General features: G+C 47.1%; 2 protein-coding genes across 2 annotated transcripts; one reads left to right on the plus strand and one right to left on the minus strand.

Annotated features, from left to right (window-relative positions):
- Window positions 1–657: 657 nt before the first annotated feature.
- fbxl5 (F-box and leucine-rich repeat protein 5) lies at window positions 658–15,163 on the minus strand. Its single transcript, XM_036521863.1, has 11 exons — window positions 15,047–15,163; window positions 12,330–12,545; window positions 10,576–10,671; window positions 9,833–10,037; window positions 7,841–8,020; window positions 7,513–7,638; window positions 7,220–7,368; window positions 6,878–6,960; window positions 5,806–6,501; window positions 3,514–3,662; window positions 658–1,432 (listed from the first exon to the last, which is right to left on the minus strand). Exons 1-11 carry the CDS (start codon window positions 15,128–15,130, stop codon window positions 1,356–1,358), a joined length of 2,061 nt encoding a protein of 686 aa, XP_036377756.1. The 5' UTR covers window positions 15,131–15,163; the 3' UTR covers window positions 658–1,355.
- A 2,159-nt stretch (window positions 15,164–17,322) lies between these two features.
- On the plus strand, window positions 17,323–22,932 carry LOC118773106 (ADP-ribosyl cyclase/cyclic ADP-ribose hydrolase 2-like). The gene is made up of 8 exons (XM_036521868.1): window positions 17,323–17,561; window positions 18,085–18,214; window positions 18,544–18,679; window positions 19,862–19,944; window positions 20,365–20,441; window positions 21,977–22,069; window positions 22,596–22,682; window positions 22,798–22,932. Exons 1-8 carry the CDS (start codon window positions 17,395–17,397, stop codon window positions 22,922–22,924), a joined length of 900 nt encoding a protein of 299 aa, XP_036377761.1. The 5' UTR covers window positions 17,323–17,394; the 3' UTR covers window positions 22,925–22,932.
- Window positions 22,933–24,041: the final 1,109 nt, after the last annotated feature.

Raw genomic sequence — 24,041 nt, forward strand, 5'->3', positions numbered from 1 at the left:
TCTGTGGAGCAACTCAAAAACCACCTGATCTGCAGTTCTAGTGATACACATAATGGTTAAGGAGCAAGACGCATAAAACGAAAGGTTGCCTGTTCAATTCCCTGCTGAGGCACTGCTGTCGTACCCTTGGGCAAGGTACTTAACCCACAAATGCCTCAGTAAATATCCAGCTATGTAAAATGGATAACGTTAAAAAAAAAAAAAACTGATGTAAGTCGCTCTTTGAAAAAGCATCTGCTAAATGCCAGTAAGGTAATGTAAGCTGTCGCAACTGAACCTTGGCTCGGGAGACTCGTCCTTCTCCCTCAGTGGTCTTCGTTCTGATGAGGCTCGGTCCTTTTCTCAGGGGTTTACACACCCCTGAGGAGGATGGTCACTGCCCAGTAACATTAGCTGAAGACAGTGCCATGGGTACCAGCACACTTTCCCCCCTCCTCTTGGCTCTCTAGGGCCTTGTGTGACCACACCCAGTCCTACCATCTCTTACACACACATACAGACACACACACCTTTTTAAATGAAAGGTAAATCAAACACATGACCCTGTTCCTCGGGGTCGTGAGGGAGACTGAGGCGCATCCCTTAGTTTAGGTAATGAGTCACAGAGCCAAAGTGCATCCAGTCCAGTCACGGATTTCACTGTAACGAAGAAACTTTATTCACCCAGCTCCTCACGCAGGTGTTACATTTCTCTCCTGGAGGTTTCTCGCTGACAGATAAATGGTCATTTTGCCATAAGAAATTAAAGCAAAGCATGGATTAAAGATGCAAATACGAAATATGCCCATGAACCTGCAGAGGACTATGTCACAAGTATGAATAATGTATTTCTGCTGGAATCTATACTGAAGGGAAGATCAAGCAACCAGTCAGACTATGAGTGCGGTGATCACTGTTAGTGGCCTAAGACTAAGAGCAGCAGTGATGGACTTGCTGAGAAACTAATCTACTCCATGTCACCTTCTGTTCAACATGGTTAAAAACCTCTACAGATTAGAACAGCGCTTTGACTTTCAGAAGCAAATGTTACTACTGTGAAGGGGGGAAAAAAGTGTAAAGCATCTACCTTTTCAAATCTGAAAACAAAAACAAAAACATTGGCATGTGCTTCATCCATTATAGTTTCTTTTTTTTTTTTCTTTCAACAAGTATTTCTCAGAAATACAGATGGAAACGGTGAAGATTTAGGGACTTCGTTTTATATTTCGGAAGTCCTTTTCGTGTGTGGAAACGGGGGTGGGGTTGAGGGGGACAGGCAGCGGACGCCGGCCCTAAATTAAAGTGCGGATGGAGAACCTTAAGAGGCAGAGCTACACCGAGCACGCGGGGGGGGCGGCGGGGGCGGCATGGCTAGCTCACTCCCCAGAGCGGCAGCACGCCCGGAAGCCGCACTGAAGGTTCTGGCAGCCGCTGGCCGTGTCGGCGTGGGGACCTGGGCAGCAACAGAGAGGGGTGCACCAGAGTTAGAGCCAAACACCACAGCGACATTACAGCAATGTTACAAACCTTGAGCCCTCATTTACAATCACACACATAAGAGGTTTGGAATAAAATACATTTTAAAACTATACAATTTATACATGTATATACTACATACTACAAAATCAAACCCGAGGCAAGAATTTGGTTGGGTACACTGCTGTGTCATCAGCGTTCAGGTGCATGACCTTGGTAAATTACATTTACATTTATTCATTTGGCAGACACTTTTATCCAAAGTGATTTACAAGTGAGGCAGAGTACAACACAAGCAAAAACCATTGGTACGGGCAACCAGATACTTCCATGCATTTTTCCCCTCTCTTTTCTGTACTCAGAAAAAGACTTATAGCTTGTAAATGATGAATGGAATAGATTCGCATCTGTACTTGCATTGAGAGGCACATTGAACAAAAAAAATCTGATATTACCCTAACCTGATCAAACAAGATAGGAGCAACAATATACAGAGGACTACGCAACAACAGCATATTGCTCATTAAGTTATGTAATTCTAAAAATCTGGCTGTAGCAACCTGTACGCAACGTTTACCTGTAGTTCTCAACTACACTGGCACAAACACTGCAAAGCACTGCCTTTTCCCCCACATGTAGAATTTAGGGAATATTAAACATGTTCACTCAGGATTTTCACACTTTTCAAAGCCTATGACCTCCACCCTGGTCCTTACTTACCTCTCGTCATGGGGACACAGGAGTCCAAACACAAAGCTGTTAAATGAGGAAATGACATTTCTATCTGGGAGAGGGACTGGCACAGAGGGGTGGCATTAGGGGTGTGAAGAGGTGTGTGACAGAGCTGCAGAGCGACACCCCTGCGGGGTTCCCCTCGGGGGCTGGTGCGTACAAAGACTTTTCCTCCTGCTCGCAGTTTCGTAATGCAGCCGCTAAGCGGGCAAATTTCTGAGCCGCCCTTTATCTCACGGGTCAGTGTGTTTCCGGGTGAAGCGCACTAAAGCGGCTCTCCACCAGGACTCTCCCTGAGACGCTTACCAACTGCAGGAAGCCAGTATTTTCAGAATCTGAGCACAAGCTCGCAGAGCATTTTCAGGCAGCGGTCCTGGACCAGCGCAGCAATGTGTGTTTTTATGGGAGTGTTATTATTAACATTATTAGCAGTGCTAAGAATTCAGCTGAAATGTACAGTAACCCCTCCAACATCATGGCTCTCTGCCTGGAGAATGGTGAGATGCATTCTGGAGCATGTAGGAAACTGTAGAGTTGGTCAAGGAACCACAAAAAAATGCCAAATCAGATGTTCTGTTTAATCTGTTTAAAAATAGGCCTGGCTTCCTGCTTTAGAAGATGGAAGGAGTTACATATGATTTATAAAATGGTTTTAATTCTACTTTAATTTACCTAATAATTTATCTGATATGGCATTTTTTTTAAATAACATCTGAAGAACACACTCAAGTATGTTATTTTTCCAATGTAACTCTTCCAATGTAAATGTACATAGGAGTTGAACATCAGTCTGGGTAAACCAGGACACACACCAGCCTTCCATGGCGTCTCTCATCAACAGCAGTAGATTGGTGATGGTTACACCCAGAGAGACAGAGATTCACAGCACTTCTTCACTGATCACGCTTCATTTTCCCTCTGTGTTGTCTAAAGTCAGGTGATGTGCTGCATATTGTAAATCACAACGATTAGCCCTCAGAATGAGGCCTGTCTGGAGCCACTTTGATCACCTGCAGCCTCAGAGCCAAATGCCTCACACTCGGACCACCGTTCTGCTGTGTGTGTGTGTGTGTGTGTGTGCGTGCGCGCATACATTACCTTTAATGTTGCTGGTGTAGTAGTGTGTGTGTGTGTGTGTGTGTGTGTGCACGTTACCGTTGATGTTGTTGCAGTACTTGTGTATGTGTGTGTGAGTGTGTTTGTGTGTTTGTCAGTATGAGTGTGCGTGTGTGTATGTATGCGTGTATGTGTGGGAGTATGAGTGTGTGTGTGTCTGTGTGTGTGTGTGTGTGTGTGTGTGCGCGTGAATGTGTGATTGTACGTTACCGTTGATGTTGTCGCAGTAGTAGAAGTGTTCATCGTTGAGGGCAGGGCAGACGGACACCAGGTCCTGTAGCCCCGCCTCCGTGATGAAGAGGCAGCCGGAGAGGTTGAGATGCTCCAGATGAGGGAGTCCCCCACGCTGTGCCAGAGCCCTGCAACACACACCTTGTCAAATGCACTGCGCACGCGCACACACACACACACCACACTGCACGCACACACAACATGCATACACACACCACACCTGAGCAGAGACACTATACACACCAGAAAAAAACACTATAAACACAAAATAAATACAAAACAATATACACACTGACAAACAAACAGCAGACCACAGAGCCCCTCCCCCAATAAAAAGCAGAGACTACATCACTTTCTAAAGACCAGGAACATGTTCAGCTAACTCACATTCTGCACTCACCTGCCCTCACAAATACATCTTCCACGCGAAATGACGTGTGACTAACTTCTGGCCACATAACTGGCAGGCTAGTTTAAAGAAATTCAATACAAAACAAACTTTCCCACATATAACATTCACTAACCCAACCTTCTGTAACAGTGCCTTTATGCAATGTCAGATACATGTTGCTGGTTCAAATGGTGCAACACACCAGCGTCTGATGCCACTTATAAGCAGCTACTGTGAGAGGAACGGCTTTATTGCAATGCCTGTATGCATCTGCTGCTCTCTCCATGTCTCCTAATGTACCTGAGCCAGGCCGGCTGAGGTCAGTGTCACCTGGCTGTCCTTAAAACAGCGGTAGCTCTTGGCTCTGCTGTTTTGCTAGTGTGTGACTCACTGTGGGTCACCAGCACCTAAAGACTACTTCAGCCTTATTTTGTGTGTTTGTGTAATATGACACTTGGCTTGTCCTCAGTGAATGGGACAGGGATGAAAGGGGGTCTGCTGTTCAGCAACAGCGGGGGAAGGCTCAGTATCCTCCCTTTCCGAAAAACGAGTGTATGTGTATGTCAGTGTGAGTGTGTGTGTGTCTGCATGTGAGTATGTGTGAGGGTGAGTGTGAATGAGTGTGTGTCAGTGTGGAAGAGTGTTTGTGTGTGTGTGTGTGAGAATCCTGAGGAATTCATTATGCCCCTGTGCAAACACAGTCTGTGAAGGGCCAGTGACGATTTATTTACGCAATGGTGGAAAACAGAGGCTGACAAGGTTACAAAATGCCCGGCTTCCTGTTACTGACATCATCCTTCCCAGCACCCAGCTCCTGCCCTGAGCCTCAAGCTCACCGTTACCCAGAAAGCGCAGGGAGGTGCGACCAGGAGCAACATCCAGAATCCCTGCACCAGTGAGACTTACAAACACGTCACTGGCATTACAGCCACAGAGCTTTCTTCTGGCTCCAGTTACGACATCTCTGGAGGCAAGTCCTCCACAGTCCTGCAGATTCACCTTTTCACTGAGCTAATTATCGCACTAAACACAAATTCTGAGTCACTTCCTTTTCCTAGCCATAGAAATTCCCAAACCTTTTCATATTGAGAATCCCTACACAAAATGCTCTTATTAAAAACAAGAAACTAATTAAGTAATGAGCTATTAAATTAAATTAACCAAAACATAATTCATCCCAAATACCCTTGGCAGGATCCTAGGGTACCCCATAAGCAACGAATAAACCATGATGTTACACCAGGCAACTTGCACAGAAACTTTAACCCTTACAACAAAGCTGTACCTCGACTGTGTTGTGACACCCCAGGTAGCTAATTTGCACCTTCACCTGCAACCAAGTTGCACAAAATTGACAGTAATTCTACATCATGCGACTAATTTCACGCAACATCCAATCAACACGCAGATGTTGTTTGCTTCATTGGAGAAGCTGGCATTCATTTGTAATATTTATTGTACCCTTGACTGGAACTGGAGAATTGATGTGGACTGTGATGCCTTCAATCCACAGGGGGTCAATTAAGGAAAATGTAGGGGGCGAGGTCCTAATCTATCCCTCACTCTGTGTGTGTAGAGACTGGACTGGTAGTTCCAGCCCGGGACACCATGCCCCTTATCTCTGGCTGGGTGTGGTCGGAGTAAGCAGGACCTAATCTCAAGTGGGAGAAGCGTAATCATTGGCTAGGTGCGATCAGAGTAGGCGGGGTCTAGTCTCAAGTGGGAGGGGTGTAATCACTGGCTGGGTGCGGTCAGAGTAGAGTGCAGTCAGAGAGTCTAATCTAGGGTGTGTGGAGTCTAAACTAGCGCATGGGGGGAGGGAAAGCAGGGTGGGAGGGGCCTAACCCCAGGCAGAGCTGGGGAAGTGGGTGTAGCCTTACCTGAGGCCCAGGTCTGTGACCTGATAGCAGCCTGACAGGCTGAGGAGCCTCAGTACACGGCGCGGCTCCTGCCGCTCAGTCCTCTGGCCCCCTGTTCCAGGCCAACGCTCCTCCCTCTCCTCAGGGCCTTTAGTCCGAAATTCCGCACCACCCTTCACAGGGGGCTCGCAAAGCACCCCCACTGTCCTCGGGGCTGCCTCACCCGCGCAGCAGGGAGAATGTCCGCACCGTGCCTCTCCTGCTGGTGCCAGCTGCTGCCAGTAGGAGGCGGCGTTAGTCCTGAGGCCACGCCTCCTGCTCCTCCTGCAGCAACACGTCCCTCCGGGCGGGGCCGGCGGCTGTGCGTCCGTCTCCGGGTAGCCCCGCCCCTCCACGGCCCCGCCCCTGCGCCGCCACTCTGCCGCGTCCTCGATGTCGGCCAGCTCAGCGGGGTCCAGCACCCACACGCGGGAGGGGGCGCCAGCACGGCCCCCGGGCCTCCTCCGGAACACCAGGGCCTGGCGAAAGCGCGGTGACCGTGGGGCGATGGGCGGGGCCGGGCCGCGGGGGAGCTTGGTGCGCTGGTCGGGCCGGCTCTTGGCGGCCACCAAGTCCCCCAGGCCCTGGGACAGCCTCTTCAGGGTGAGGTCACTGATCTTCTCGCATCCCGATAGGTCCAGGTGCTCCAGAGTCCGACACGCCCCCAGCGATGCCCAACTAGGAGAGACACGCCAGAGAGGCTTTCACTACATGCTGGTTTCCCCAGCAACGCTCCCAAAAACATGTGGTTTTCATATTAGCAACAGAAGATGATGGAGCATTTAAAGAGCTAGCAGGTACTGTATGTCACTTCATTACCTTGTGTAAACTACTGGAAATGCATTTTTTTTTATTTTCTCCATGAGTGTCCAAGCAACCCAACAGCTGCTGGCTCAAACATGTCAAAAATTAACGCATTTCACATCTCAGATATGCTTCGTTACCTAGTGAACAGCATGCTCCTCCAGGCATATCTTAGCTTAAACAGTACAGTGCTTTATGAAGGAGCTCTTTCAGGGGACACAAATCCACCTGGAATACACAGAGGACGTACCTGTCGAAGGCGGAGTCGGTGACGTCGGTCTGGGTGAGGTCCAGGTGTGTCAGGTTAGGGCAGAGACTGAGTATCTGTCTCACCTGGAGCAGAAAGCAAAGGAAAGAAGCCAGAGGTAAGTGCAGATTTAGGGTGAACAACCACGACTGCGACCACAGTGACTGAGACCGCAATGACACTGACCACGACTGAGACAGCAGAGCACACTGTGCCAGGCCGTAGTGCTCCAGTATGTGTACATGTGGTCATTAACCCCACCCTCACTGTAAAGCACTCTGCCTTGAAAGGTGCCATGTAAGCGTGCTGCATTCTTTCCTTCATTCACTCATCCGTCCATTGTACCATTTTGCTGGACACAGCGGAGCTGTAGGCCAGGACGATGGATCTGACGGAGGGGCCGACTGTGGGCAGGAGGTTCTGAATCATTCCGTAGAGCAGCCTCTTCTCCCTCTGAACGGCGCTGATCGCTGGAGAGTCCTTCGATGCCTCCTCTGCAAACAGAGCCAAGACACAACTCAGCACCCATGATGGGACATGCAGTCCACACACAGACACTGCACGAGGGGTGCTGATGGGAAGTGTAGTCCACACATAGACACCATAAGCTCAGCAGTGCTGGGCAGCAGGTACCATACCGGATTCGTCGATGTCTGCATCCTCGTCCCACTCCTGGTAGGCCCTGCCTTCGTCCTCCCGGCTCTTCACCCACTCGTCATCTGGCTCCTGGTCCAGGTCATCCGGGGGCCCCCTGTAGTAGTCACCTGAGTGGAAGAGGGACACGTCAGACCACCCATTGCTGAAGAGACAGTATTGCACATCCACGCAAACACGAACGTATGCACACACACACAAGCACACAAACACACGCACACTGACATGCCCAGTCACCACTACTGACTCTCAAACATATACCCAAAAAAACGGTATACGCTGATCCCAGGTCAGCGCTTAGCTGTTCCCTACCTCTGGCCCAGCGCACAGGGTACAGGTGTTTCCACAGCGACCCGGTCTTGGCCAGGTCGGACCAGGACGCGCACACCTGGCTGCAGCGGCACAGGTCCTCGGGGCTCAGGTAGCGGAACACCTTGAGCAGGACCTCCGGGGGCAGGAGGGAAAAGGCGGGGGCGGGGCTCTTCTCAAACTCTGGGAAGAAAAAAAACGCAGGGAAGAGAGAGCCATGAGCCCCAATCACACTGGGGTTCAGACCTGCTGCGCTGGAAGGTCAGAGGTCACAGGGGACCACCAACACGCACAACCGCCTTCCTTCTTTCAGAATAAAACCAGCCTGCAGAAATCAGAGCTGAAAATTAATAACAGTCATAATGAAAACGTGCTCGTTGCACAGATAAATTTACCAAAAAAAATAAAAAGCACACTCATTACTACTAACACTCTGTGGAGAGTAACACAAGGAACAAAGATGACTCACTGATCCAAGCTCTCTCAATCATCCACTCAGTTAAATCTCATGTTATTAATGTGTCTTTCTCATGTTGCTCTTCCACTCTCGCAGTTCAGCAGTTCATTTTGTCATCGCTGCCTTGATCCACATGAAGTGCACCTCGCAGAAGCACATTCTCAGATGTTGGGATTGATTTTATGGGTGTCACTCAGAAAATGACAACCCCATTTTCCCACCCAAAACGTGAAGAAGAAGAGAAACTTACCGACAGAGATGGCACACACTGGCTGAAGGCACATTATTGCGAATCAATTTAAATCCAACAGTACTGACATTCTGCTCCTTTCCCCTATGTAATGGGGGGGGCTTCATGGATTTATAATAATTTCCTTCTGTGTCGGCTGTTCTGGATAAAATACTGACGGTAATGTAACGCAATTTCCATAATTATGGATAATGAGTAGAGCAACTACGCCAGACCCGGGGGAGATGGGATTGTCCTTTGATCAGCGCTCTCCAGGTGAATGGACACCGCTGCCTCTCCTATCTCTCCCTACAGCAGCTGCAACACGTTTGATAATACATTAAGTTTCAGATCTGCCCCCCGGGCACCACTGACAGTAACTGTGAGGCAACATCCTGGCTGTCGTCAGAGAGACTTCCCCTTCGACCTCTCCGCCTCTCTCTACCGGGAATCCGTGGGGAAACACCCGTCCCACCCGAGGTGGACCCTGCAGGATGGGTTAAATCAGCGTCGCCGCAGCAACCGCAGCTACGCTGACAGGGAGAGAGTTGTCCCACCCAGCAGAGGGGTGCGGGACACTCAGTCCTCTGGGTCTAACAATACATTCAACTGATGGCTCTGTTTGATAAACGACACTGGGCTCACGGTTTGACACCATCACGATACTTTGACCAAAATTTGAACGAAAAGTTATGACTGAACAAGATTCTTTGTTCATTCCTGAGGAATAAAATCTGCAAAAAACAATATTTTTATAATAACGTCTTGGTACAATCATAAAGAAAATGTATTATTTCAACTGTACATTATGGAATCTCTTGAGATAAAGAGCTCTAAAATAAAAGAATAAACTCAGCTTTTAAAAGCAGATGCCAACATTCAGACTGTGCTTTCCAGCGCAAACAATAAAGTACAACTTATTAAGACAAGTTTACTTCTTTACTGCAGCCTCTGCTATTAAAACAATGTAACTAAAACCAAAGAGTGCATTTTGGACGTACTCTGTCGAGATGAGTAGCATACTTAGAAGAAACAGATAGCAGCCAATTTTCCAGAACCGTTTTCCAGCTCCATAGTGTGTATCATCACATTGCTATATTGCAATATAACCTTTCATGATTTCAGTACACCCCTACTCAATCCAGAGTACAGAGGGGGTCCTATTGGAACGGAGGTGTTCAGAGGGGTACAGAGGGGTACAAAGAGTTATGGAGGTGTTTCGGAGGAGTTCGGAGGAGTTCAGAAGGGTTCGGAGGAGTTCGGAAGGGTTCGGAGGGGTTCGGAGGGGAAATGGATCATAGCTACTCACCGTGGTCCGCCTTCTCGTGCACGGAGTACTTGAAGACCCTCTGCAGCCCCTCGGCCTGGCTCCACAGGCCCAGTCCCTTCAGCAGGCCGTCCCCGTACCCGTACCCGTGCCCATCCCCGCGCCGGCTGTGCTGCGCCATCACCTTCTTCTTAATGTCCTTCAGCTCCTCATACGTGAAGTACTCCATCAGCATGGGCTGGAACACCTGCCGCCGGCACACCAGGGGTTAACCACGCCGGCCACAGACTCTCTACGCGCCCACCAGATACGCGTCTCCGCAGGCCCCGCGCGGGGGGCGTCCTGTCTGACACCGCCGACTGGTCACAACGGCCGGCGAAGGACTGCGGTCAGACACAGAGCATCCGCACCGAGCTACAGGATCGCGGACAGCACCGCTGTTACCGCTACCAGAGGGTAAGTAAGTGACAATCCTTCATTGAGTAACTCCGGTCACGCCGGACCGAGTGTTTATGCGAAGGGTTTAGTGACCTTTAGGCACCTTTCTGAGGTTACGATACCCTAAAATCAGAACACAAAAAGACGCTGGTGTTTGTTAGCTGCAACCCCTCTGGCATCTCTTCACAGATGTGCTATGGCATCCCTACAATGTTGGGACAACGCTGAGAGAACGTTGTGCTTTAATCATAGCTCCCCTCCCTCCAGCATCCGAGGCTGAGAGGCCAAGGTGAGATGCTGTAGCAGCATTGTGAGCACATTGTGAGAGCGTCAGCCTCCAGACGTACCTCCTCCTCCTCCTTCATGTGGGGCAGGAAGTCCTGGGTGAACGCCTCCAATCTCTCCTTCAGCTGCTGGGCGTAGTTCAGCTGCTCACACTCATTCTGTGAAAAGGAGAGAAGAGTGTACCGCATCACTGCATATAAGCAGGGTGTAACGCACCACTGCGCCTGACTAGGGCGTAACACACCGCTGCATCTGACCGGGGTTTAGGGCTGGACGATATAGCCGTCGCGATATATCGTATAGCTATTTTTAGCACAATAACAGCTATCCCCGGTATGTGGCATTAGGTTTCTTCCCATATTTTTTCCCCTTTAGTCATAGCTGATGCAGGAGCACACCTCCAAAGTTCAGTCCAGCCCTACCCGGGTGTAATGCTGCATCAGTGGAATGACATAGATGACAGGGTTACCCATAAGCCCTGGCTCAGCTTGGTCTGTGATCTGCATTGTCCTTCAGGACTCCACAACAGCCACAACCACCACCCCCAATTCTCCACCTCCTCACTCCCACCAATGAGAGGCCTGCATTTCAGTCACCACAAACACAGAGCTCCTCCTTCCAGCCCTCGGACCTCCAGCCCCCGTGGGGTCAGCGGAAGAGAGGGATTGTGGGTAACGGCCCTGCAGCCACAGAGGTGGTGTGCTCACTACCCGCCCCATTAGAGACCACAGAAGCCGGGATCAGCTTCGGCCTCAACCCTCTCTCCCCCTCCCGGCATCACTGCTGACACGCCAGAGCCACTCGGTCTGACTGAGGACAGAGGGGAGGCAGCCACTGAGGCGTGCTGCTCTCCTAGTGTCCATCAGCTCCATCAGAGCTGCCCGGGATTATCTGCGATAACACAGCGCCGCGGTAACCACCCACAGTAACGCCACCGCGCCCCAAACAACCTCTCTCTGTGCTATAAATACACGCTGCTACTCCAGCACTGGACACAAAGCTAAGGCCATTTCCTTTTACATAAGATACTGCGCTTTGTTCCACGCCAACATTCTGTCTCTCTGTCTCAGCTTGAACGTCTCTCTCCTCTCTCCTCTCTCCCTACCCCTCTCTCCTCCTCCTCTCCCCTCGTCTCTCTCTCTCTCTCTCTCTCTCTCTCTCTCTCTCTACCCTCTCTCTCACATTGTCACCGCCTCTTCTTCTCTTCCCATTTCTCTCTCTCTCTCTTTCTCGCTCTCTCTCAGGGAGACTTGTTCCTGGCACAAAAAGCACACATTTAATACAGCGTAATAATGGTATTATTTAGCAATACATGATTTTGAGGGTGCAGGTGGTAGCTTGAGGCCAAGCTCCTCAGGACCAGGGTGTCCTGCCTGGCGCGTATATTTCCAACTGCCCAAAGGCAAATCCGCGAGCGATGAGGGGACCTGAACTTCACACACAAAGTTTAGGTTAGGAAGAGCGCAAGTCTTACATTTTGTTAATCACTGAGCTGATTTAGACAGGGCTGACGCACCTAACACGCTGCAGACTTGCATGAGTGCACCTCTGGAACTGATTTTCTGCTTACGCTGAGTGGAGACTCCCGAGGAAATTAAACACAGGGTGTCACCGAATGTAAAAAGAAGGGAAACACACGTGTAGCTAGCGCACCACGTCAATGCACTTCACAACAAGGGGACGCTCCCGCTGCACCGACAGGCACTCAGACCAAACCAGCTCCTTCGCTGAGAAATTAAAAACCACGCGAGAAGTGTTTAAGTGTTTAAAGTCCTGCGTAAATCTGCCGCCATCTCTGCCAACAGCCGGCCCTCACCTTGACGCTGCGCAGTCCCTTCTCGAAGAGCGACAGCATCTCGGAGAGCTTGTTGTCGGAGTGCACGTTGTAGACGGCGTGGCTGCGCTGCTGCAGCAGGCCGATGATGCACTCATTCTCGATCTGCTCGTGCATCTTGAACTCCCGGAAGGTGACGCACAGCGACTGCAGGAAGGAGCGGAAGTCGCTGTTGTTGGAGAAGTTGGTCTTCGAGAGCTGACAGGAAAAAAAACAAAGGCAAAAAACACAACATAACAAATCAGCTAGCCAGCTAGCTAGCCTGCCACATGGTGTAGAAAGCTAGCCTAATCAAACTACTCTGAACGCGTTACATGCTTTGTGTTTTTTCTTAGTACACACTCTTATGCATAGCAACTCCTGTATCTTACAGTCTTTATATTACCCATGAATACAGCTGGACATTTCTCCACATATTTTGGATGGGGTACCTGGCCCAAGGATACAACCATAATTGCCAGAAGCCAGAAGCATTTCAGCAAGTCTTCCCTTCCTATCGATGAATATTTCAGAAGCAACTCAAGTCATGAACCAACGGACAACAAGCAGCGTTCCCCCAGGTTTGGAGCCTGACACCTTCTGGTAACAACACCAGTTCTCTAATAACTCAACTCCACCAGCAAACATCGGCAGCAGGGTGGTGTAGTGGTAAGGAGCAGGACTAGTAACCAAAAAGTTGCTGGTTTAATTCCCTGACAGAGCACTGCTTTTCTACCCTTGGGCAAGGTACTTAACCCACAATCACCCAAGTAAATACCCAGCTGTAAAAATCCTTCATCCCTCCGCTGCTGTATTTCAGGGCCATATCTACAAACTCACTAGATACATTACATCATAACACCACGCATTATGTCTTGTATAAACAAATAAAACTGTAACCCACATAAGTGGCTCTGGATGAGAGCATCGGCTATATGACAATAATGTAATGGAATCTAATATCTGACCAGCCCCACTGTGCAGCACAGTGACTATTTGTTGGAGGGCTGATGTCATTTTCCCCCAACAGAGCAAAGAGGGCAAGCTCCTCCCCTCACACACCTGTCAGGCTCACACCTGCAAGGCTGACAAACAGCACTGGAGTAAGGACAGGAACCAAGGTGCAGATATTAACCTGTCCTACGTTAATTTCAGAATTAGAAGTAGAATTAACCCGCCTCAATGCACTATCCGACCGGCCCCACTGTGCAGCACAGTGTATTCGTTAAATGGATGACGTCATTTGTCATTTTGCGTCACTGACATTTTGCGTTATTCGCGGATATCAATGGTGTGCTGCACCCAGACGCGAGCTGTAAATCGTTTTATTATCTCTTAACAAGTCTTGAGATTAAATAACTCCCTTAATGCACTCAGTGTCTCGAGTCGGACACAAGTGACTTCAACTTTCTAAGACAACCATTGATGTCAGCCCCATTATACTAACGTTAGGTACAGCAACAGCTAGCTGTACTCCAAACTTTCGAGCGATAACGTGTTTGATCTGGACGCGCTGGCAAATTACGCATTGCAATAATGATGATGAATAAAGATCGAGGATGAGAGTAACGCGGCTAAATTGGATAACGTTAGCTATCTCATACGCATCGGTTGCCTCGCTTTGGGCAACTGTTAACAAGACGTCACAAGTTTACTGTTAGAAAGCCATCTAATTTCGCAAACATGCATAGCTACGCACGTTCGTAACGTCACCTACCTGCCTTATACACCTGCGATCGGGGTTATATAACAAGATTGCATTACCTCTAACTAGTTAGCATGTGTGCTATCAAGCTATGGCTGTAGCTACAGCGTCTGTTTGGCAATCGATAACTTGTGCTTGGTAGTTTTACAGCTTTTGGGCAAGCTAATGTTAGCCGTCACAAGCCTTAAACCAAACACACGTCTAACCTACAAGAAAAACAAACGATCCAATTGGCAAGCGAACCAATTCAGCTAAACAGACACTTACATGCACCCGCCTAACGCTAGCTAGATTAATCTGCGATTTTCTTAAATTATTAGCTCATGGGTATTCCTGTCCAGACAGCAGCGATCAGTACTGTGCTACCTAGTTAACTGCAGGCATGATCGTTTAAAAAATAACATGCTGACAGTAAGCAAGTTAGCAAGGTAGCTAAACATAAGTAACGTATAGCAACATGTACGTTAGATAGCAAGATTACTATCACTTAGTTAGCTACGTACAACGTCTGTCCAGCAAGCAAGCTGATTAGCTAGTAACGTTAAGTTAGACTATTTAAATGTAAATAAATAAATTCATATATAAATATTAACACTGCTCTACTGTTTGCACGGCAAACAGGGCACGTACATAATTGCAATACATATACAAATAATTTATATAGATATATAAGACGCATACACATGTTTGTACATATATATTTGCACCGCAAATACAGCACATGCTGGCTAAAACAGCTAGCGAACCGTAATAAGATTACTGATTAGCCTGATTTGTTGAAACTGGCATCTAGGTACCCATCCTGAAAATGTTTTTCGGGAAAAAAAAACGAAACTAGCGAGATATTTAACGTCAGTCATTACGCCCTATAACACAGCTAGCAGCTACGCATAGCTATGCTAAGTAACGCGTAGCCTGTTCAGGTATCTGCAATCCTAATCGTTACCTTGTTTTTCCCACCCTGTTAAATTTAGCGATCCGTGCTTGACGTCCAAAAATCTCAAATGAGCCTCACCTTCTCGCAATAAAGACCCACAAGCTGCTTCATCCGCCAGTGCGGGCCCGTGAAAACATCCACCTCGTCGGGGAAGGGAGCCATCTTCACCCCATGGAAACAACACTGGCTCCTGCCGTCGCTGGATACAAATATCCGCTACTGCGGTTTAGGGTAGGCGCGTTGTGCCCTCATAAACTGATCCTGAATCTGCAAAAATAATTTACGCTAAACGACTGCTTTCTGGATTGGGGCAGATAAGCTGATCTGAGATCAGCTGTCAAAGCAGAAAGTACCCGGAGAACTGTTTGAAGCCTTTCAGGGAGCAGCCATGTTTATTCTACTGTCACGTTATAGGTGTTGGTATGCCTACGTGACACGGTATGCGTACGGAGAGCAGGAAACATGAAGCCTCTCAGAGTGCCGCCATGTGTATTCCCCTGTTAAGTGACAAGGGTTGATATGCCTACGTGACACGTTATGCGTACGGGTACGAAGGATCTTGGCACTCTGGGCGTCTTAACTTGGAAAATGCTGCATAATGCACAAAAAGCATTATGCTGAATCAAATTCAGTGTCATCAGACTCAGATCATCTGGGTAGCATATCCCATTGAACGTACTAACTCTGCTTTATGATAACATCAGAGCTGTCTGTCCAGAAAGAGGCGTAAATAATGGGCGTCTTTAAATACGCATCTTCAGGAAAACTACAGAAAGACACAACTCTTCAGGCTACACTTCAGCCCCCCTACCTAAACATGACCTTGTGGCCCAAAAGTGTGCTTCATAGTTTTATGTAATTGGGTATGTGGTGGTTTACTAGCATGCATGTGGTATGTGTCAGCGTTATAATGGTAATGGTACAGTCCTTAAGTCATACATATTGTTTTGCGCTTACATGTCAATCTAGGCACACATCTGTGATCTCAGCGCTACGTTTGGCACTGGTGCTCATTCATGTGTGGTTAGTGATGTTGTTTGTGCAACTTTTCATGCCACTTTGCAGATGCACTGTGGATAAGAGTGACCTCTAAATGACAATGATGTAATGTAGTGTAATGTCATTTTCTGACAACAGCTGAGGGTGCGAGTGATGTACATAGAATTGTCACTGCCACATGTGACCAACAGGGAATTGAATTACACCGTAATCACGTTCTGTTCTGTCATAACGGAGTGAGAGAGTGTGGAAAGAATAACAATAATGGAGAGTAACTCGGAGTTACAGAGAGTAACACAGAGTAATGGAGAATAACAGAGAATAACAGACAGTAACACAGAGTTACAGAGAATAACACAGAGTAATGGAGAGTAACAGAAAAGGCCAGTGATGTTTTGGTTGCTGGGGAAATTCACCATTGCTCTCATGAATTCAGCACTGGCCTTGCAAGCCTATGTTCCCTCCCGACCACTACACTCTGCTACCAAACCGCGTCTGGTGGTCCTGTTGAATTGCGGCGCAAAATCACTATCCAGGACTTTCTCCGCCGTTGTCCCCTGATGGTGGAATGAAAATTCACTCTTAATCCGTTCTGCCGAGTCCCTCTCTGTCTTCAATAAACATCTGAAGACACAGTTCTTCCGCTCTCACCTAAGCACCTGAAACACTCACATGACTCCTCAGGGTCTTTCTTTCATCTTTCATTCATGACATCATTTAATGTCTTCACTAGTTAAACATTGTCTTTTTTGTTTTAAGAACAATCATGTAAATGTGATCCCATTTTAGAGTATGTTTCAAGCAAGGCCACTCCCTCACAGTTCACAGGCGATTTTCCTTTACGCATCGAAGGCATTTGACTGGAGTGGTGCTGTGATATCTTACGTTTGTAATCATTTTACGACTTTGTCTGCTGCTGGGATGACCCATGAACTGTCCTTGAATCTGCTGAACATTCCTCACCGCTGACTGCCGACGTGACGAAACGACCAATGAAATTCCCAATTTCAGTTATGAGGACCTTCTTTCAGTCACACTTTTATTGTAAAACATTTTACGAACAGTTCTAAGAAATAGCAGAGTGGCATTTCATATTGTGTTATTCTTTATAACCTTCTTCCTTAGTAAGTATTATCCATTTACAGCTCACCTTTTCTGTGTCCCAATACCTAGGAACCTTCTTTCTAAAAAATATTGTACTATTCGACAAAACTTAAGGTTTTTTTTCCTTGATGGCTCTGTCATTCCCTTCAAGGCAAAACATTGTAAAGTATTAATTATTGACTTTCCTCATACCTATAAATAGAACTGGTAAATAATTAACTTCAAAGACAGACAGACAAACAACACACTTCTGTCCTATGTGCCTCCTAAGATGAGTGCTTGATGTACTGTTCTCTCGAAAAGGTCAAGAAGTCTGTGAAACCATGTGTGCACATCTCCTCTCCTCCATCCTTGCTTTGGCACTTTTCTCTCGGACAGTTGATCCGCGGGTCGTGAGGCTTTGGCTGGGAGATGGAACTACCCCAAACCTAGAGGAAGTCATCGTCGGGAGATGCTACAATTACATCCGTGTGGTGAACCCCAGCATTGGGTAGGTCACTGAGAGAGTGGATTCCCCACTCCAGCTGACAGAACCGCTTACCTACAACCCGAGTCCCCACATATGCCAGGATCTCTGAAGCCGTAAGCTTGTGCTGGCTGTAGTGAAAGCAAGAAACTGAGCCATAGGTCCCAGCTGTTAAAATCATGTCAGATGTGCAGAATAGGCCAGCTGGGCACACAGAATGCTGTACTCTGAGGCTGCATGCAGCATTTGGTCTTTAGAATGCAACTTTCGTGGTCCTCACACCCATCTGCAGTGAATGTTTTGCATTTGTTAAGACCTCATGAATCAGCATATATGGCTTTGGTGTTATATGCCAGTATTACTGAGCAAACACACTGAATATCTCCATCACATGAACTACACCCTACATTCAGAGAGTTGCCTTAATTTGCCATTGTCCTGTGTGTGAGTGTGTGTGTGTGTGTGTGTGTTTGTGTGTGTGTGTGTGTGTGTGTTTGTGTGTGTGTGTGTATTTGCGTTGACTGTAATCTTACGGTGCTGGATGCAGGGAGAGGAACTGCACTGCCATATGGAATGCCTTCAGAGAAGCCTTTATCTACAGAAATGCCTGCAGCGTGCTACCCTCTGACTACCAGACTTTCATCTCCCTGGCCAGTCACCAAGTCCCACCTAACAAGGTAGTATCTCTCCCTGTGTGTGTGTGTGTGTGTGTGTGTGTGTGTGTGTGTGTGTGCGCGTGTGTGTGTGTGGTGTGTGTGTGCGTGCGTGTGGTCATTTTTCATTGTCTTGTTTTTATGCGTAGTATTAATTTTTGTCATGTAAAGCCAGCATATTTAAAATGTATTGGAAGGTTGCACTGATATTCTGCCATGAAGACTACAGAGGAAGCTGGCTCTCTACTGCCCCCTGAAGGCCTTACTGAGACTGTGTTTATTCTGGCTTTCTACTGCCCCCTGAAGGCCTTACTGAGCTTGTGTTTATTCTGGCTCTCTACTGACCCCTACAGGCCTTGTTCTGGGAGAAAACCAAGCGGCTGGTTCACAGGTACTCTGACGCAACACGCAGGATGATGCCCCTGGGAGACACTCTGATTGGTTGGCTAGGAGATGACCTCACTTGGTGTGGGAGTTCCTCTGGTGATGGTAGGGCTGTGCCCAGCTTCAGATGCCACACACTACACAGTCGTCCCCATTAGCAGACCAGAGCCCTCTCTAACTCCTTCCCATTTTTCCCCAGTTTTTACTGCACAATAAGATTTACTGAAAGTGTACACTTGATTCAAAGCTCATATTTTCAGTGTCCCCGAGTCAGTGTGATAATAAGGTGTAATATTGTGATTGATGACCAGCTAAAATTTTCCGACCACATCTCGACGACTGCCAGATCATGCAGATTTGCACTGTACAACATCAGGAAAATCAGGCCCTACCTAAGTGTGCTGTGCAGCTCCTTGTGCAGGCTCTGTTCACCTCAAGAATGGACTACTGCAATGCTCTGATACAGAATATGGCTGCACGTCTGGTTTTCAACCAACCAAAAAGGGCTCTTGTTACATCTCTCTCCACTGGCTCCCTGTAGCTGCCCGCATCATGTCTAAGGCCTTGATGCTTGCGTACAGGAGACCAACAAAACTGCACCTACCTACCTGAACTCACTACTGCAAGCCTATGTTCCCTCCCGACCACTACACTCTGCTACCGAACAGCGTCTGGTGGTCCTGTTGCATTGCAGCGCAAAATCACTATCCAGAACTTCCTCTGCCATTGTCCCCCGATGGTGGAATGAAAATCCACTCTTAATCCGTTCTGCCGAGTCCCTCTCTGTCTTCAATAAACATCTGAAGACACAGTTCTTCCGCTCTCACCTGAGCACCTGAAACACTACCCCCTACAGGAATTTCTCATGTCTCAAAGCCTTTTCCTGCTAAACTATTAGAAAATGTAATCTAATGGTTTAACGCGCTCGTTATCTCTACCAGCTAGCTTGTACCTTGTCTGGCAAGCCTTTGAAACCTGGTCATGCAGTGCTTCTAATATTGTTGACTCCTTATGGTTTTTTGCTTGTGTTATACTCTGCCTCACCTGTAAGTTGCTTTGGATAAAAGCATCTGCCAAATGAATAAATGTAAATGTAAAATCATATCCTTTGTAATAAGTGGTAATTGAACTGAACCCCAGCTTTCTGGGGTGGTACATGATAATGATGTTTTAAACATATATGCATACTGGGGAAGCAGAACTGGACTCCAGTCAGGGTAACTCCTACGAACATCTGAAATACTTTTCCTCAGTTACTCTCCTGTCACTCCTTCCACTGTTTGGCAGGTTTGGACTACACGTCTTGCCCCACCACAGCCGAATGCGAGCATAACCCGGTGGAGTCTTTCTGGAGGATCGCCTCGACCACAGTAAGACCACACACACACACACAGTTATATTGCACTGAAATAATCACTTTGACCACAGTAAGACCACACACACGCGCAGAGTTATACTGCACTGAAATAATCACTTTGACCACTGTAAGACCACAACCACGTACATAGTTATACTGCACTGAAATAACTACTTTCACCACAGTATACCGCAAGCACAGTTATACTGCTCTGGAGTGACTGTTTTGACCGCAGTAAGCCCACAAGCACAGTTATACTGTTCTGGATTGACTGCTTTGACCACAGTAAGACCACACACACGGATAGAGTTATCCTGCAATGGAATGATCCCATTGACCACAGTAAGACCACAAGCACAGTTAGAGCACACTGTGATGTGCCTGTCTCTGCTCTATGGTGCTGCTGTTGTTATGTTGTTGTGTTGTTATGCAGTACGCCAGCCTGTCCTCTGGGGTCATCCAGGTGATGCTGAATGGCTCCGTCACTGATGGTGCGTATCCAGAGAACAGGTGAGGGCCGTCAATCACCCCCTTCGCACCTGTCAGTCATTGGCGTCTGTCCTGTAACTTCACCATGCATGAGCACCACAGAAAGTGTTCCCTGTGAAATCGGGGTTCGCCTGGTGCCGTTCAAACCTGAACCAGTTTCACATCCTACCCCGACCGGAGACTGTGTTTCACAGAGAGCCTGAGAGCCTGCTGGAGGGACTCCTGTTGTAGAAACCCTGTTGCAATGTGTCATTGTGACCACTAGAGGCCACTGCATCACATGTGAAAATGCTCATCTGCTCTGAGGAACCCTTTCGATAATAGGCCAGTGCGATCATTATGCCAGTTCTTTAGCAATCATTGCATTTTTTTCACATTAATGGCATCTCCTTTAGTTTGTATGGGAGCATGTTTTCATTAGATTGTGAATAATATAAAGTTATTTGGTGGCAACTGTCAGAGTTTATTACCGATCAGCTTTTTTATAGAGAATGAATGGATCGTGTTACAATCCATTAAATCCAATCCAACTGACTTACCTTCTGAACTAACAAAATAATAAATAACACTACAGGAATATTTGCAATTACTCCGTACTGAATTATGATAAAGTGTCCCACACAAGAGCCACTCAGAATCAGGTAAATGTAACCACTAAAACAGTAAAAATAAAAAAAAATAGTGGCAACAGAGTCAACAATGATTGTGAGTCATGGATTCTGTGATCTGTGATGACTGTGATGTATGGTAGTGTGTGTGCTTGTGTGATGTATGGTAGTGTGATGTATGGTAGTGTGTGTGCTTGGCTTCCCTTAGTTTCTAGACCGCCTACTCAGGTTAGCAAAAGTTAAAGGTGGTAGGGCTTGAATGGTGTTGTGCTCACACTCACTGGTCTGGGAGTGTTGTTAGCCTTGTCTAACACTGTTGGTCATTCAGTTTGAATGGATACACTTCTGTTCTCTTGTCCTGGAAGTGGCTCTGGATAACAGTGTCTGCTAAATGAATGTACTGTAATGTAATGCTTTGTGCATGCTCTGCTCCATGACTCTGAGGAGGTGTGATACCACCACACCAAGTCATATGACCAGCCTGCACATTACAAACCCACAGAGGTGCCCAGTGAAGGACGTCGTGTTGTGATGTGTGAAAATAGCCAGCTGTAGGTGATCCTTCGGAGTGTGTATTGAATGCCCCTGTGGGGCTGGCGGCGTCAGGACCTCTGAATTGCGAGAGATTTGATCTCAGGAAGTCATAGCGCCTTCGACCATCACAGTACTCAGTAATGATGTCAGAGCCGTATGGTGCTGTCCGCTGGACACTGATGCTGTCCTGTAAGGTTATAAAGCACTGAACAGAACTCAACCACACACACAATTACCTGCGGTTTCTACCCACTGGTATCCATCTTGCTTGTATCACGACAGCTGTTGTACTCATACACAGTGACTACACACAAACACAGGCTACGAGCTACAAGTACTGACTCACACTCACACACACACAAACATGCTAACAGTTATACGCAAGCTAACAATGTTTCATTCTTCTACCCACAGCTTTTTCGCAAAATTTGAGCTCCCGTATTTAAGAAAAGACAACATTTCTGAAGTACAGATCTGGATAATGGATGAGGTTGGAGGCCCAGATGTGTGAGTTTGATGAGTTATTAATACAATGTGTTATTTGTATAACATGCTTTTATATTAGACTAACATTAATATGGGGTCAGGCAAAGTATTTGGTTTGGTAATTTCCACGATACATTCCCCCTAAAATATATCCAGCGAAAGGTGCAGTTGAGAGCAGTGTGCTTTCTCAGGAGTTCTACAGGATATTTCTGTAAGGGAAGAGGTGAAATTGGCTATAAGAGAGTCATTCACAGACTGTGTCTGTTCTCCACTGCACGGAAGTACAGAGACATCTTACATGGAGTTTATGAATATTTCTTTAAAAAAGTCATCCAGTTGTGACAGGTTTACCCGACTGCTGTCCAGGGGTTCTCTGTAATCAATACCATGAAGGCGTTCCTCTGGTTTTAACGGTCGCACTCGTAAGCACAGCATGGCAAACACACACAGGGCTGTGCGGAGCACAAAATGAACAGCAGAGAGGAGTGTGAAGATGGAGACGAGAGCAGAGCTGACCCCAGCCCTGTCTCCTCTCTCCCCATCACAGGGAGTCCTGTGGGACTGAAAGTGTGGGAGTCCTGCAGCAGATCCTGAAGGAGGAAGGATTTAAACACACCTGCACTGACAATTACAGGTACAGCACAGGTCTCACCTGATCTGATACACAGAGCTTTCACATGTGACTGTCTGTCTGTCTGTCTCAGGCTCCGTGACACTAACCCTAACACTCTCCCTTTCTCTCACTCCAGGGCAGTGAGAATACTTCAGTGTGTGGACAGCCCCAGTCACCCTGCCTGTCTCTGCCCTAGCGCTGCCTCCACACTACAGCTCCTCGATCTGCACCTCCTGACTATTCTTCTCCCCTTTCTGTTTTAGCATCCTCAGAGCCCTCATTGGGTTTTTCAATAAATATCATCTATCAACTTCTCCTAAAGTGTCTGTGAATTTAATTCCATTTTGGAAAAGGGTATTAATAATAAGACCTCTTGGGAAGGTCTGTATCAGTTAAAGACCACATTCCTCCAATATGTCTGTGCAGAAAATGTCTGATACATGCATTTATACATTTAGGAACAAATCAATTATTTCAAATGATACAGTATTTATCATTCTATTGATTGATGCGTGTCATTCTGGTTATTCCTGATATGTTACTTGTAAAGGGCAGTGCAGACGATTGGATTCTGTTCTCCAGGACTTTCTGATTCCCCCTGACACCTTATCTGTATGAACAGAAACACTGAGGCACTTGATTCTGTTCAAACGTCCTTGACTGATCCAAAAAAATGTATCTGTTTATAGTAATTGTGTTATACTGAACTTACTGGAGGCTTGAAATAATATTTCAAATTAATATCAAAAGGTGGTTGGTGAAAAAACATTTATGTCATATCCAGAGGTAACAGGTACAGTACAGCATCAACAGAATCATTTCATATGTAATAAAAATGGTTATGTAAAGACTAACACAGTATTTTGTACTACATTAATTAACATATTCTCTTTAAATCTGTGCCTTTGACAGTTTGAATATCCCAAAACAAAATGTCACTGTTTCAGCAACTGTCTTTGCGCTTACAGAGTAAAAATACAATAAGACTGAAATATGAGTTTCTGTAGACCCTGTAGACTGTGAAATATTGTTCACATTGTACTTATAAAGCAAAGTGCAAGGGAATGGTTGAATCTGATTTGTGACTTACATGTGGTGTTTAAGTTTGTAGCGAAGGGCGAGAGCAGTCACCCCACCCGGCCTCAAACCCGGGTCTACGGGGTACCAAACATGCAACTTTGACCGCGACGCCAAAGAGCCAGGCTCATTGGTATAGCAGTCAGAGCGCATACTCAACCGCGCTTCACGCACCATGGCGTCCCTCACGCATTCTCTTGCCATACTTCTCCCATCCCAGGGTGCCCCACTCACCAGTGCTTCACCCATCTCTGGGGTCTCTCACACACCGTGGTCAACTGAACCTGGGGGTCCCTCATACAG

This window comes from Megalops cyprinoides, chromosome 2, assembly GCF_013368585.1.
Source record: "Megalops cyprinoides isolate fMegCyp1 chromosome 2, fMegCyp1.pri, whole genome shotgun sequence".
NCBI classification, from domain to species: Eukaryota; Metazoa; Chordata; class Actinopteri; order Elopiformes; family Megalopidae; genus Megalops; species Megalops cyprinoides.

Bases quoted from the DNA above. Each gene is read 5' to 3' on its own strand.
- LOC118773106 (XM_036521868.1), top strand. From the start codon at position 17,395: ATGTGTGCACATCTCCTCTCCTCCATCCTTGCTTTGGCACTTTTCTCT. The intron at 18,215-18,543 runs GTAGTATCTCTC...TGACCCCTACAG, and splicing joins ACCAAGTCCCACCTAACAAG to GCCTTGTTCTGGGAGAAAAC. The intron at 22,683-22,797 runs GTACAGCACAGG...CTCTCACTCCAG, and splicing joins ACCTGCACTGACAATTACAG to GGCAGTGAGAATACTTCAGT.
- fbxl5 (XM_036521863.1), bottom strand. From the start codon at position 15,130: ATGGCTCCCTTCCCCGACGAGGTGGATGTTTTCACGGGCCCGCACTGG. The intron at 7,369-7,512 runs GTATGGTACCTG...CTCTGTTTGCAG, and splicing joins TGCAGACATCGACGAATCCG to AGGAGGCATCGAAGGACTCT. The intron at 1,433-3,513 runs GTAACGTACAAT...GTTGCTGCCCAG, and splicing joins CTACTGCGACAACATCAACG to GTCCCCACGCCGACACGGCC.